Genomic DNA, 16000 nt, shown 5'->3' on the forward strand with positions numbered 1-16000 from the left:
GGCCTAAGATGCCATATCGAAAGTTGAATCCGGACGGAATGGATATTTATTTGGATTAAATTTATTTTTTCAACTTTTTAATTAAAATATGAGTTTAAATTTAGAAATTAAATATATAATTTTAAATTTTAATTTGAACTTGAATTAAAAATTAAAATTTAATCAAGTATTTCAAATCTAACTTATGAATTTGAATTTAAATTAAATTTTAATTTAATTAAAGTTTTATTCAAATTTTATTTAAAACTTAAATTAAATTTATGGATTCAAATTAAAATTTAAATTGTAATTTTAAGTTTGAATTTGAACAAATCAAAATTTAGTTTTATATTTGGAATTATCCACTCAACTTCAAAGTTTAATTTTTTTTAAAAAAAATAGATTTAAAATTTTGACATTATTTTAAAATTTTGATGTAAATTTTTAATATTTAATTTTCAATTTAAATTTAAATTAATATATTATAAAGATAAAGTTAATATATTAATTTGATTACGTTTTTTTATATCTATTTAAATTAAACAACGACAATGGGAATAATTTATTTCGATTCCGATTAAGGTGATGAATCAAACAAATTAGGTAATGAGTCTTCCAATTCCGATTTTAGCTTATTTTGATTCTGATTCTAACTTCGAACCAAATACACCCTAAGTTCCTTAATTTACCTAAGTCGTGTATTCACCTAAGTTTACTAATAAGTAATACACTAAACACGGAAAATCGTTCACCGTATTCAGTAAAGATATTATTCACCGTGTTTAGACACGATGAATAATTTACCGTGTTCAACTTAACACACTGGCTTCAGTCCCGCTCACGTGGCACTGACGTGACGTCTGTATGACATGATGAAAATTATTTTTATAAATATAAATTTGTTGGGACTATTTTTAAAATAAAATTTTTTCGGAAAACCAAATTCAAAAAAAAAAAAATAAAAAAAAAGCCCCCCGCTGAGTTGAATTACGAATGCGGAGCGGCCATTAATAAGAGCTGTCGCCGAGCGGCCCCAAACCCAAATCCAATCTTACATTACATCTATCTCTCTCTTTCTCGGCAATGGCGCCTTTGCGTCTTTTAGTGCTGTTATTTTTTTTATCATTATTGGAGAGCCAAAGTTCCGGTGCGAGTAGATCGAGAAATTAAGAAAGGGTTTAGAGAAGAGGAGGAAGGGCCGCATTTTGATGGGGCCGGCGGCGGCGGCTGCGGCTGCGGCGAGGCCGCAGAAGGCGTCGGCGGCGGGAGGGGTTCCGGCGAGATGGGTTTGCGCGCTCTGCGCCTCTTGCTTCGTCTTCGGCGTATTTGTTATCAACAGGTGCGTAATGCCTATCCTGCTTTCTCTCTCTCTCTCTCTCTCTCTCAATTGATTGGGATTGGGATTGGGATTGGGATTGGATTTGGATTGGGAGCGTTTGCTCTGTTAATGAACTGAGTTTTGGTCGGGAATGAGTTTTTACTGTTGCCGTGGGAGGGAAACCTTGATCGAAGATTGGACCATTTCTTTGCTTGGTTTTTCATGATTTGTGTGTGCTGCTGTCTTGTTCCTTGCTTTTTATTTTTTATTTATTTCATTTTCTTTTTTTTTTTTTTGGTTGCTTGTCCTGGGTAAAATCTGCTTGCGGGTGGACACCATTGCTTTAATCTTCTTTTCCGAAGAAGAGCGGAAGGATTGCTCAACGTAAGTGTGTTAGCTTCGATTTTTGGCCCTGCCTCTGCTTCTGGTTTCAGGAGTCTTTAGTTGAGCAGCTGGCAAAGAGAAAAGAATGAAAGCTTTTGCCGTCGATTCTGTGTCTCGAAAGGAGAAGCTCCCATTTCATGCTTCTAATTTATGACAGATATAATGCATCTCCTGGTAGAACTGCTAACAGCACCACATCTTATGGCAGGGCAAAGTAGGCCCGAATTCACAACAATGATGCGATCTGCAGCACGTGCGTTAAATGAATTGCAGTAGCAGCTATTAATGATTCTTTTGTGCTAATTCTCTCTTCAGATTCTTATATTTGGACTGGAATATGACTACCGTTTAAACTCTAGCTCTTTGGCTAGATTCATATGCAGCTGGCTTTAAAATGTTGTAAAACATGAAAAGAAGAAAGATGCCTTGTTCATTTATCTGAAGAAATAAGGAATATAGGTGGTGTTTGGTTCCATGTAATCTGTATTTTCCATGGAAAATTAAATTCGTATTTAAAGGCATTTGGTCTGCATAAGATGAGAACAGATTTCAAAAGGATACCTGTTTGGCTTGCAGAAAAGAAAAATGAATATACTGATATGAGTAAGAAAGAGAGGTATCTTCAATGTTCAGTCTGCATTTTCCACTTCAAAAAATGGAATATGTAAACAAGTTCCCTTAATATGCATAAAGCTATTTTTCATGAGAAAGCATTTCATGGGTGACCAAATGCTCGGAAAACTGTGTTCCGGCTTGAAAATGGTTAGCGTGCCTCTTTTATGTGGAACCACACGCCGGCTTGTTGGTTGACATCCTTGTTGCTCTACTAGTTGCTTCATTTTGTCACCCCACGTAAAATTTTTTGAAACTTAGGTCTCTACATTTTTTGTATAGTTTGTTTTTATGCTGTACCTGACATCCAGCGTAACAAAGAAAAAGAGTTCATATACTCACCAACACCAATTAATTTGGAGAAAGTTGCTTTGTAGGTTAGTGTGTTTTTTCTCAAAATTACTTTTTCATCTAGTTCTTTGTGACGTTTGTTTTGCTTGTTGTGACTTTCTCTTGATTCAATGTTGCAGGAATATTGTTTCCTTAACATAATCGTATTGATCCTTCAGCCAAATTTGATGATAGGATCGCTGCACCTGTTTTTATAGTTTTAAATATAACATATTATGTTTCTTTGAATTTTGCAGGATTTGGAGTGTTCCTGAGCCTGTCAAGCTAAATGAAAAAGCTTTATTTGTGGAAAGGACCCAAACTAGACTATCCGAAGTTTATATTCCATGTCAAAGAAAAGTAAGTGCTACAGAATTCCCAATGCTATATTTATCTCCCTTTTCTATAGTACTTTTGTTTGTTAGTATGCTTTCTCAATTTTGTTGTAACTGCATACATTTGTATGTTATTTGTTGGCCTTGCACCATGCAGTTGTATGCATGAAATACGTATAGCTAACTAATCACATTTTTGATATTTCAGCAGAACTCCATTCATATTGGAGAAATACTTAATCACGTATCACAAACTCATGATGTGATCATGTAATCTACTACAGACCTTTGAGATTCTACTTGTCTTTTTATCCTCTCTCTCTCTCTCTCTCTCTCTCTCTCTCTCTCTCTCGTTTAGTGTTAGTGCACATCCTAAAATTTTTGTGCTTTCAGTATTCTCAGAATTTGAATTTTTCTATTATAACTAATCATCTTCTGTTTTGCAGGACTTTAGACAAAACTATATCTAACTTAGAGATGCGTCTAGCGGCAGCTAGAGCTGCACGAGCTACTAAACAGGAAAAGTCACTGATTTCTGCAGATTCAGACATTGAGCTTTCAAAAGTGCGACCTAAGGTCTTTTTCGTTATGGGGATCATAACTGCATTCAGCAGCAGAAAACGTAGAGATTCTATAAGAGAAACATGGATGCCTCATGGTAGAACCTTTAAATAGCTCTTATTCTAAGTATACTACATCAGCAAAATTTATGTATATATATATTTTGGGGGTAAATTTTTCCTAGGAGAAAATTTAAGAAGACTGGAGAAAGAGAAGGGGATTGTTGTCCGTTTTGTGATCGGCCATAGGTATGATAGCAACTGATAATTCTATAGGGACTTTTACATACGTATTTCCATGCAAAGTTCTCATTTTACATATTTACCTTTATGTAAAATCTGAATTTATATGTATGCCCCTTGAGACTTGGACCCTTGAGACTTGGAGATGTAGTTTGCTTGAAAATGCTCTTATTTTAATCAGGGGAGTCATTCAATTTATGAAAATTTCGATTTGGGTTGGAAAGTGTTCTTCAAAGTGGTGTGTTTGTCTAATTACAAATTTATATATGTAAGAAATAAGCTTTTCCAAGTGCAGACATGAAAATTAGACTTTATATGAATATAACTAAATAGATAATTTAACATAGTATATATGTATTATGTTAATATATTTCATTTCACTATGGTAAAATCAGTATGAGTTTTTCCACTGCTAATGATTTTTTGTAGCTGCTAACCAATCCATGCACTTCAATGTACAGTGGAACTCGCGGGAGTCTGCTTGATCATACTGTTGATGCAGAAGACGAGCAGTATAGCGATTTTCTAAGACTGGTACTATTCCTTGATGCTTGGCCTTTGTGGGTGATATTTGCAAGTTTTCTCCCTCATTCAAATCTGGCAGCCTATTTAGGGGGGTTTGCCTTCTTGCCCTGTTTTGCATACATGTAGTACTAATGCCCTTCACAGGACCATGTTGAAGGCTATCACGAACTGTCTTCGAAGACTCTGATATATTTTTCAACAGCCGTAGCAATTTGGGATGCTGATTTTTATATAAAAGTTGATGATGATGTGCACGTCAACATTGGTTGGTCACTTTTCAGAAGTCTTTTAAGTTTTTAACTTTTATCTGCATAATAGCACTACATAAGAAATTATTGCCTGAAACTTGGCCCATACCAACCATGCAATGCCCACTAAAATGCCATCCGTTCCATCTCATACTATTAAAGATATTATTAATTATTAAAATTTAAATTAGAAAAGGTTTCAGCTCACTTGGCAGTTGGGATTGAAGTATGAAATGGGACAGGCAACATCTTGCTGAGCATTGCATGCAGTGTTTGAAAAGGCGCGAGGCGCAAAGAGGAGCAAGACTCTCTTGGAGCCTAAGCGCGAGACGCACTGCGAGGCGCGCGCCTCAAGAAGGCGAGCACACAATATTTACTTACCTAGTTTAAATTGATGTTCTACATTAAAAAATCCTAAAATAACCATATAAAAATAAAATAACCATAACAGAGTAAAGAAAACACATGCATATAGGTTCTCAAATTTTAAAAAAAGTATTTCAACTTTCAACTTAAAACTTAAAAGTGATTGTGGTACCAATGTTCTCATTTGGTCGTTTTTCAAGTATCATCCTCATGCTCATCTGCATTCTCATCGCTTGCATCGCCATAATCTTTTTCTTCTTCTTCTTCTTCCTTAGATTGTTCATGATCCATTGATGCAGCAAATAAATCTCGTTTTATTTTCGAATGCAATTTTCTTTTATTTTGTAGGTTCGTGTTTGATTCGGACTTAAATCATTTAGTTTTAGTTGATTTGGCTAACCCAAACCCTTTTCTCCCATAAACACAAAAAAAAAAACCCAAAAAGACCTTTGGAATTCCCCAAAAAATAAAAGAAAGACCTTTGAAATTCCCAAAATTGCTTCGTTTTCTATGCATGACTCTTGGGTGACCGTGTTGTGTTGAAAACGAAAAGACAATAATTTATTATCAGAGGGCTTTTAACACTATAAGTACATGGTTCTTGAAGCCTTAAAGGAGATATATTTGGATGAATAGAAAATTCTATTCTCACTCTTTATCCTTGGTGTTCTACTTCCCGGTGAGATCATCGACGCTTCTTCCTCGCGCCAAGATCGTCTTTTTCCTCAACTTGATCGTTGTCACTTCTTCCTCGTGACAAGATCGGCTTCTACTTCTACCCCTTTTCTTTCAAGTTACTACCTCGTCTTCTTCTTCCTCGTTGCCGAAGTTCTACCCGTGGTGTACCGCCCTCGTCGATCGTGGATCCCCCGCAATCGTGTGAACAGTGCACTTTTTGTATCTCTCATCTCCTGATATCCTATTATTCCTTTTTAATCTAGCCTTCCACCATTACAAACTATATTTGCCAAACAACCAAACCTAAAGTTTTAAGTCCGATAAAGCCGAATTTACCTTTTGGAACTATTATATGTTGGTTGTTATTATCTCATATATTGAAGGTCATCATCTTATTATTGCTTCAATTCGATTTAATTTTTGTCTTGCTGAAATTTTTGCTTCCTTGCTTTAAAGTTCATCGGAATTGATAAATTGAACCTAGTTTATTTTAAGAAATACCTTTAAACAAAAGCAAACTTGAAAATTCAATTTTGGCAACCTCTCGGTTTGCATCAATTGGTATCAGAGCAAGTTCTTTTCGTGGGAGCATTTGTTTTGATCTAAACAAAATATTTCAAAAAAAAAAGAGCATCACTTTTTGATCAACTTGGAAGCATTTGGTAATGGTAGACAATCGTGAAAATCCTCGTGATTGGAGAGAAGCATTTGAGAAACAACAAGATTCCATGAAAAGCATGCAAAATCAAATGAATAACATTCAACAACTATTGGAAAGATTAACTATGCAACAACAAACTGCAGTTGGAGAAGATTCGGAAAGTGACCCTGATTTTGACAATCGTACTTTACCTGCTAGAAGAAATCCTCTTTTTCAAAATCAAGGAAATATACATCGATGGGATCAGGGCATTAAAGTGGATGTAAGTGAGTTCGAGGGTAAATTACAACCTGAAGATTTTGTGGATTGTCTAGACAAAATAGAACAATTTTTTGAATGAAAAGAATTACCTGATGACAAAAAGGTTAAATTTGTCTCCCTTAAATTGAAAGGACATGCCTTAGTGTGGTGGAAACAAGTTCAAAACAATAGGGTTAGAAAGGGTAAAGAAAAGGTTACCTCGTGGGAAAGAATGAAAGAAAAACTTAAAGAAAAATTCTTACCGATTGATTATCGACAAACTATTTTTCAAAAATTACACAATCTTAAATAAGGGTCTAAATCGGTACAAGAATATACTGAAGAATTTTACACCCTTCAAGCTCGTAATGAACTTAAAGAGGATGAAGAACAACAAATAGCTCGCTATCTAGCCGGTCTTTAAACTCAAATCCAAGATAAGTTAGCCCTTTTAACTTTCTACAGGGTCGACATAGCTTATAGTCATGCACTTAAGGCTGAGAATAAACTTAAAAGACAGACCTTTCATCAGGGAAGTGCGAGCGTAAAGAACACCATAGAAACTAACCCTATCCCAAAGAACGATAGTCAAATCTCTTCAAGACCTGTTCAAGACCTTAAAGGTAAAGGAATTTTAGGTGTAAAACCCGTTGAATCTGGCATCATTTGTTATAAATATAACAAACCTGGACATAAATCCTCTGATTGCCCTCTGAGAAAATTTGATTCTAGAGCCAATCTAATAGAAAGTCATGAAGAAAATGAAAATGGGGAAGAAACTTTAGAACAAGAAAATGTAGATGAGATTTCCGAAGAATCTCCTGATGCTACTAAAACAAATCTCATGATCCATCGAGTCCTATTAGCCTCTAAGTCTACCCAAGATGATTGGAAGCGTCGTAGCCTTTTCAGAACCATCTGTAGCGCAGGAGGCAAGTTTTGCTTTCTGGTCATTGATGGTGGAAGTACTGAAAACTTTGTCTCTAGAGAAATGGTTGATAAACTTAAACTGAAAACTGAAAAACTTGCTCAACCTTACAAAATAGTTTGGTTTAAGGATGGGGATGAGTTTCCTGTAATTGAAAGATGTTTTGTTGAATTTTCTATTGGAAAAATTTATACTGATAAAGTTTGGTGTGATGTTGTTACCATGGATGTGAGTCACCTATTGTTAGGTAGACCTTGGCAATTTGATCGTAGCACTATACATGATGGTAGGGAGAACACTTATGACAACAAGAAAGTTAGATTGGTTCCCCTAAATTACTTTCCCAAACCAAAATCTAAGCCGATTGAGTCCCAAAGTAACCTTCCAATAATGAGCAGAAAATGATGATTTTGAACAAAAGCCAATTCTCTAAAAATCTAGCAAAGTCTCCAATTGTCACGCCCCGAGCCCCGCCTATTTGGCCGAGTTCGGGCACGTCGACAGACCGCCGAACGGACAGAGTTTCTCCTGTACGTCCTAGGTGTCGCAATCAATACAATGAACATTACAAGGGTTCCAACCAGGAACAGATATCAATCATGATTGCATAAGGAAAGTATCACAACATAACACATCCTAAGTTATTACATGCATTCACAATAATACATTTACTTTACATCCAACTCCCAAATGCAATTAAGTTATTACATCATTTGCTTATTACAAATTGATACATTGTATTCTTTTCATTTTCCAAACCCCTAGGCTATGTCGACGGGGTATTGCTATCTCTGGTCTCTGGGTAGGGCGCTATCTATGGAGCTACGCCCTTTCCTCGCGCCGCCGGGCCGCTCACGTGCGAACCTGAAACACCCCAAAACAACATGGGGTGAGAACCAACTCCATGGTTTCCAGTGGGTACGGCCACCCAAGGGAAGAGCTCGACTGATAGGTCCAAGGAGGCACTGCAATCATATTAGTCCAAAAACATCTACAGATATATATATCGTAATGTAATTATGCAACTAACATATAACATGCCTCGCGATATGCAATATGAATATATGCAACTATGCAACTGTATAAACCACTAGTAGATATGTTGATTCTACGTTTACTTTGCTAACTTTAGCTCATTTCATTCAATTATAAGGTTTCTATTACCTTAGGTTCTCAACTCAAGTTCAACTTGCTTCAAGGTCTCTATTACCTCAGTTTCTTACCTCAATCACTAGCTTATAAGGTTTCCATTAACCTAACCAAGCTAACCACCCGACTCGGCCTCGAGTCGATCATCCGCGGATAGTCCGCGCACTGGCTGCACATCAGCCTGGCTGCCGTCACAGCCTACCGCAAATCTGACTTAACCATCTGGTGGTGAACTCATCGTATCGAACCCAACAACAACTCAAGTCATGACTTAGCCATCTGGCGGCGAACTAATCGTACCTCACCCAATAATGGTTCAAGACGTGACTTAGTCATCTGGCAGCGACCACATCGCTCTTACCCAGCAAGGTTCAAGTCAACCTAGGCGGCATCATCCGATAAGCTAATGGACGAGGAGAACCACACATACCCAATTCCAGCTTATTCTCATGGCACCTCGGGCGAGGAGAACCACACATACCCGTTGAATCACTGCCAAGCGAGGAGAACCACACATACCTGCAGTTATGATTCGCTTGCCATCTCTTTTACCACAATTTTCACCGCTCTATGTGCGGCCACATTACTAGGGATTCCGGAATCCACTTCATATAGCTTAAGGGTTGGTTTCAAACCCTATAGTATTGACCTATCTAGGTCCAATGTCCTTTTCACCCTAGGTCCAATTGACTCTAGGTTCAACGTCTCTATCACATAACCTAGGTTTACTTAACTCTAGGTTCAATCCATAATCTATGTCCTTTAACACTAGGTTGGATGCCACTCATGATTCATCCTAGGTTCAACAACACTAGGTTCATTGTCATTCATGTCCAACCTATGTTTTATACACTAGGCTAGATGCCACTTGACCTATGCTCAATAACACTAGGTTCATGGTCATTCATGTCCAACCTATGTTTTATACACTAGGTTAGATGCCACTCGACCTATGTTCAATAACACTAGGTTAGATGCCACTCGATCTAGTTCACATTACTCTAGATTCATTCACAACCTATGTTCTTTAACACTAGGTTAGGTGCCACTCGATCTACTTGACATCCTATTGTCATCTCGAGTCTACATGTACACGAATCTTATCCAACATGCTCATTATACACATATGTATTAATATGCATTCACTTACTAGCATGGTTTCTTATCATATTAACATGCACATTACATTTAGCATTTCTAGACTATGTCATCAACATGCATTTCATTCAATGCATTATATTTACATGCATCCTTCTAGTTTACATGCATATATATAATCTTTTATATGCATCTACTTTAGCATTTACATCATATCATGCATTACTAGCATTACATTATTATCATGTATTACTAGCATTATGTAACTTGCTCACTATGCATTTCTACTTAGCATTCACATTTACATGCATTGTTTAACACTTATATGCATCAACACGAATTCTTAATATTCTTAGACATAAGGGCAACCTAGTCGCTTTGGTAAGCACAACCCACCTTAACTTACTCTCCGATTGCTTGTAGTTACTTGCAATCGGCCGCCCGCGACACCCGCGACCCGGTTTGGCTCGAACTCTCACGCGACCACGCAAACGATCTTTGATTTGCGATTCGGAAATTAAAGGTCTTCGGTTATGTGCCACGGTGCTTCAAATCCGTTTTCATGAGTTTACGACATCGCCTCGGCCCTCCAGGCGGAAACGAAGCCTAAACGTCCAATTCTTTAATAACTTTGCAACGGCTCGACGAATCGCCGAACCAACTTTGCCAACGCGTTCGTTTACCTAGCAATTAGGTTAGAGAGAGGTCAATTTAGATCAAACCCTCATATTTCCAAAAATTGCATTTTGAACCCTTGGCTTCATCTATTGCAAGAATTAATTAAATTAATCCTAGATTCTAGCATTTATCCTTTATTTAGCATGCTAGGATCCCAAATAAACCATTTCTATGGATTATAAATGAAGCTTTAAAGATTTACCATGAGAGGGTTCAAAAAGCTTATTTCAAGCCCTAGGTTTACAACTAGGCAAGAAATCATTAAATCGATCTGTGATTTAAGCAACAATCATCTCTTTAGCATGCTAGATTAGCTCTAAATCCATTCTTGAAGCTTAAAACCCAAACTACAAAGAGATACCATTAAAGGGCATCAAAGCTTACCTTCAAAGCTTGCTCCAATGGAAAAAAAGAAGCCAATGGAGATGAAAATCTACCTTTGAGCTTCAATCTCCACCAAAACCCTCTCTTTTTGGGAGAGATTTAGATAGAGAAAGGGAGGGTTTTCCCTTTTCCTTTCCATGCGTGTGTATGTGTGTCGTGTGCGTGTGTGGTGTGTGCTCGGGCTGAAGGAGAGGAAGAAGAAGCATCAGCTTCTTATACACTTATAGCCCCTCACACTATTCACTCCAGGCAGTTTTAGCAGTTCGGAACAGTTGGAACCCTTCTGAATGTTCGTTTGAGCTCAAATTTGACAGGTAGGCTCAGTTTAACGTACTGAGTAAGAATATATTTTAAGTTTTCAGTTTCGACCCCATTTGATCATCGAAAACTGTGCCGAACTGTAATCTTTATCAGATAACCCTCGGATTTTATTTCTCACTCTACGGGTGTCAGAAAAATATAAAACTTTAAATCTAGCCTCATAAAAATATTTCTGACATCTCTGCCAATTTTCATAATTTTCTGACACTGTGCATTTTCTACTAATTTATCTGCTCCGTTTCTTACAGAAAATTCTAAATCTTCAGTTTTCGCTTCGATTTCAGCACAGGTCATTCCTAACTTATATTTCACTTCTCTAAATCCAATAAAAATAGTATCTCATACTTTTTTTTTATTTATTTTCACTTTTATATTTAAAATCCGGTATGTTACATTCCACCGCAACCTCACCGGAACCATTTAAATATACACCGTAACTTCATAGTTTTATAAGTCCGGTACCTTACACCAGTGGTATATATTCTTTTGGCAAAAGAAACATCGAAGAACACTGAAGTTCCTCAAGCTGTTCAATCATTGCTTATCACTTCTTCCTTACAGATAGTAGGATTTGAGATAGTTAAGGACCGATATCAAAATGACCCTAACTTCGGTCCTATCCTAAAAAAGTGCCTATCTCCTGACAATGATTCACCTTCTGATTACTGTTTGGACGGCGGGTATCTTTTTAGAAAGTCCAAGTTGTGCATTCCCCAGGGATCGTTAAGGGAGTCCTTGATTCAGAACTTGCATAGTAGCGGGCTAGGGGGACATTTCGGGAGAGACAAAACTTTGGGATTAGTTCAAGAGAGGTATTATTGGCCTAACATGAGTAAGGACGTTGAAAGGTTTGTTCAGCTGTGTAAGACTTGTCAATCATTTAAAGGACAAACTCAAAATACCGACTTGTATACTCCCTTGCCCATTCCCATTGTGCCCTGGGAGGATATTTGCATGGACTTTGTCCTAGGCCTACCCAAGACTGCACGCCAAGTTGATTCAGTTTTTGTGGTTGTTGATCGTTTTACGAAAATGGCTCATTTTATTCCTTGCAAGAAAACTTCTGATGCATCACATATTGCAAAATTATTTTTCAATGAAATTGTACGTTTACATGGCATTCCTAAATCAATTACCTCTGATCGAGATACAAAATTTGTTAGTCATTTTTGGAGAACCTAAATGTCAAAGGCAGGAAGCAAGCTGAATTTTAGCAGCCCATACCATCCACAAACTGACGAGAAGACGGAAATAGTAAATCGATCTTTGGGTAATCTCTTAAGATATTTAGCTGGAGAAAAACCAACACAATGGGATTTAATTTTACCTCAAGCTGAATTTGGTTATAATAGTTCCATAAACCAAACCATTGGAAAATCTCCTTTTGAAGCTTTATATGGCAGTTCTATAGCCCACTTTCTTGACCGAGCACCAATACCTTACCCTGGTAGAGTTAGTGTAGATGCCGACTATTACCTAAAACAGATTCAAGAGGTGCAACAACAAGTTCATCAGAGGTTGCGGGATTCCACTGTCAAGTACAAGGAGTCGGCATATAAACATCGCCGAGGTATGACTTTTAATAAAGGAGATAATGTCTTAATCTATTTTAGAAAAGAAAGGTTCTCAGCTGGAGGCTATAGCAAGTTGAAGAGGAAAAAGTACAGGCCATTAAAAATTCTGATGAAATTAGAGGAAAATGCTTATCTAATTGATCTACCTCCGGAAGAATCGACGTCCCCGATCATCAATGTCAGCGAGCTATACGAGTACCATGGAGAGGCCCCCTCTACTGTCGATATTGATGGCTTGACATCTCGCTCCAACATTGAAACTCCATCAGATGGCGTGGAGGATATTTTGGATGTGCGCGAGTCTGTGACGCGACGTGGTACTCATCGCCGATACTTGGTGCGTTGGCGTGGACAACCATTGTCCGATAGCAGTTGGATTTCTAAGGCAGAGTTGCGCCAACTTCAAGAGGACTTATACCAGAGCTATCAGGATGCCATCTCGACGGAGTCGAGATTTCCCCAACTCGAGGGGAACTGATGCAGCAAATAAATCTCGTTTTATTTTCGAATGCAATTTTCTTTTATTTTGTAGGTTCGTGTTTGATTCGGACTTAAATCATTTAGTTTTAGTTGATTTGGCTAATCCAAACCCTTTTCTCCCATAAACAAAAAAAACAATCCCAAAAAGACGTTTGGAATTCCCCAAAAAAATAAAAGAAAGACCTTCGAAATTTCCAAAATTGCTTCGTTTTCTATGCATGACTCTTGAGTGATCGTGTTGTGTTGAAAACGAAAAGACAATAATTTATTATTAGAGGGCTTTTAACACTATAAGTACATGGTTCTTGAAGCTTTAAAGGAGATATATTTGGATGAATAGAAAATTCTACTCTCACTCTTTATCCTTGGTGTTCTACTTCCCGGTGAGATCATCGACACTTCTTCCTCGCGCCGAGATCGTCTTCTTCCTCAGCTTGATCGTTGTCACTTCTTCCTCGTGACAAGATCGGCTTTTACTCTACCCCTTTTCTTTCAAGTTACTACCTCATCTTCTTCTTCCTCGTTGCCGAAGTTCTACCCGTGGTGTACCGCCCTCGTCGATCGTGGATCCCCCGCAATCGTGTGAACGGTGCACTTTTTGTATCTCTCATCTCCTGATATCCTATTATTCCTTTTTAATCTAGCCTTCCACCATTACAAACCATATTTGCCAAACAACCAAACCTAAAGCTTTAAGTCCGACAAAGCCGAATTTACCTTTTGGAACTATTATATGTTGGTTGTTATTATCTCATATATTGAAGGTCATCATCTTAGTATTGCTTCAATTCGATTTAATTTTTGTCTTGCTGAAATTTTTGCTTCCTTGCTTTAAAGTTCATCGGAATTGATAAATTGAACCTAGTTTATTTCAAGAAATACCTTTAAACAAAAGCAAACTTGAAAATTCAATTTTGGCAACCTCTCGGTTTGCATCATCCATTCAATCAAGCTACAATAAATCAACAATGAAATACATAACAAGAAGTCAACAAAAATTAAATAACAACAAATTACGAATAAAAATACGGATAAAATCAACAAATATGCAATTGAAACAAAAAAAGTCAAAATATATGAAAAAAAAAAGAAAAAACCTCACAAATATATCAAATCCCATAAAAAATAACTAAAAAACAGGTTCAAAAGAAAAAAAATAAAACTGAAGTATTGAGGCAATACTTACTTGAGGGTTGTTGCCGCTGTTTGTTCTTGGCTTCTTGCTGCCGCAGCTGCTGTTTCTGCTGTCGCTGCTACTTGAAAACTGCGGTTGCTCTTGTTTTCTTGCTGCCGCCGCTGCTGCTGCTTGCTCGTTCCTGCTGCTGCTGGCTCGTTCCTGCCGTTGCTGGATGCTCGATGGACAGAGAAGACGTGGGAACACGAGAGTGATAGAAGAGGGCGAGCAGAAGGTTTCCCTAGGATTTTTTTTGGGTTTCTTTTAGGAATTTCTAAGTATCTTATCGGGTTAAAGTATAAAATTCAAATTAGAAACCCAACAAGCCAAAAACTTTAATCCAAAATCCCTATAATATTAAATATTGCGAGGCGCGCACCTTGTGCCTCGCCTGAGGCGTGTGCCTCCGAGCCTAGGCGCCAGCGATAGCGCTGTGCCTCGCTTGTGCTGAGGCGCTAAGGCGCGTGCCTCACGCCTAGGCGCTAAGGCGCGCGCCTCAGGCACGCCTTTTCAAACAATGGTTGCATGCTTGGTTTGGTGTGAGTGCATGCAGTGCTTTTGCCACTGAGGCAAGAAACCATTAAAGATATGTATGCAAGTAGTAATGCTTTACTCTGTCATGCAATAGGTGTTCTTGGTTCAACATTAGCACGCCACAGGTCAAAACCGCGGATCTACACTGGCTGCATGAAATCTGGACCTGTTTTGGCAAAGCAGTATGATTTTGGGTGCCCTTCTGCTATAAAGGGGGGAGGTTTCCTCTTTACATGTTTTCCAATGTAGTACTTATGAAATCTCTGATTGGTATGCAGAGGAGTTAAATATCATGAGCCAGAATATTGGAAGTTTGGTGAGGAGGGAAACAAATACTTTAGACATGCAACAGGACAGCTGTATGCTATATCCAAGGAACTGGCTACGTATTTATCAGTTAATCGGTGAGCTTCTGCACTTTTTGCATATTGCAATGGTTGAACCTCAATAAGTTTACTTTAACTGTCTCTTACAGACATTTTCTGCATAAATATGCTAATGAAGACGTCTCCTTGGGTTCATGGTTCATCGGTCTCAATGTGGAGCACATAGATGAAAGGAGTCTGTGTTGTGGAACTCCCCCAGGTAAGCATGTAATATCAAGAATAACTCACACAGTATTTAGTAGTTGCCACTGTCAAAATTTGGTAAATATACAATGTTTAATATTTGTGTTTGGTCCAAAATAGTTATCTGCGATATCTTCTTTATGCTTCTTATCTAATTTGAAAGTGAATACAATTGAACGAACATGAGGGAGCTAACAAAAATCTGGTGAATTCTCCTTTTTTTTTTAGTGTAAATAGTTGAATCTTAAACTCTGAGATTCCTTGCTAATCCCTTCGAGTGCTCCAACACCTAAAGCTGATTTGTGTGCATCGCAATCATTTTGTGTACCTATGTATTGTGTATAAGATTGTTACACTCCGTCTCAACTTGCTTTTGTGAAATAATTATGCTTGTTCAACTCTGCGTTCATCTGGTATTAGGTGGTACCTGAAATAGGGATTCTCAAAATATAATAGTAATGGCAAATTTTTGGGGTTTTTTTGCATTTAGCCCCCTAATAATTTTTTTAACAAATAGCCCCATAAATACATATTTGCAAAATTGGCCCTATCTCTGCCACGTGAGCGCTAGCTCATGTCATGGGTTTAAGTTGAACACTGAACCATTCACCGTGTTTAAACACGGTAAATGG

The 16000-nt window shown here is 37.7% G+C and overlaps 1 protein-coding gene across 4 annotated transcripts; it reads left to right on the forward strand.

Moving 5' to 3' along the window:
• On the forward strand, window positions 552-15503 carry LOC109719644 (beta-1,6-galactosyltransferase GALT31A-like). 4 transcript variants are annotated; one of them, XM_020246425.1, is made up of 10 exons: window positions 917-1318; window positions 2881-2983; window positions 3167-3228; window positions 3405-3616; window positions 3704-3767; window positions 4223-4295; window positions 4431-4551; window positions 14894-14981; window positions 15078-15203; window positions 15304-15432. In XM_020246425.1, the coding sequence occupies exons 1-10, from the start codon at window positions 1188-1190 to the stop codon at window positions 15353-15355; spliced, it is 1032 nt and encodes a 343-aa protein (XP_020102014.1). In that variant the 5' UTR covers window positions 917-1187; the 3' UTR covers window positions 15356-15432. The 4 variants fall into 4 exon arrangements, with proteins under 4 accessions (XP_020102013.1, XP_020102015.1, XP_020102014.1 ...); XM_020246423.1 differs by having other exon boundaries at window positions 918-1318; window positions 15275-15503; XM_020246424.1 differs by lacking the exon at window positions 14894-14981 and having other exon boundaries at window positions 552-1318; window positions 15304-15503.

The sequence above is a fragment of the Ananas comosus genome, linkage group 13 (genome assembly GCF_001540865.1).
Source record: "Ananas comosus cultivar F153 linkage group 13, ASM154086v1, whole genome shotgun sequence".
In the NCBI taxonomy this organism is placed as follows: Eukaryota; Viridiplantae; Streptophyta; class Magnoliopsida; order Poales; family Bromeliaceae; genus Ananas; species Ananas comosus.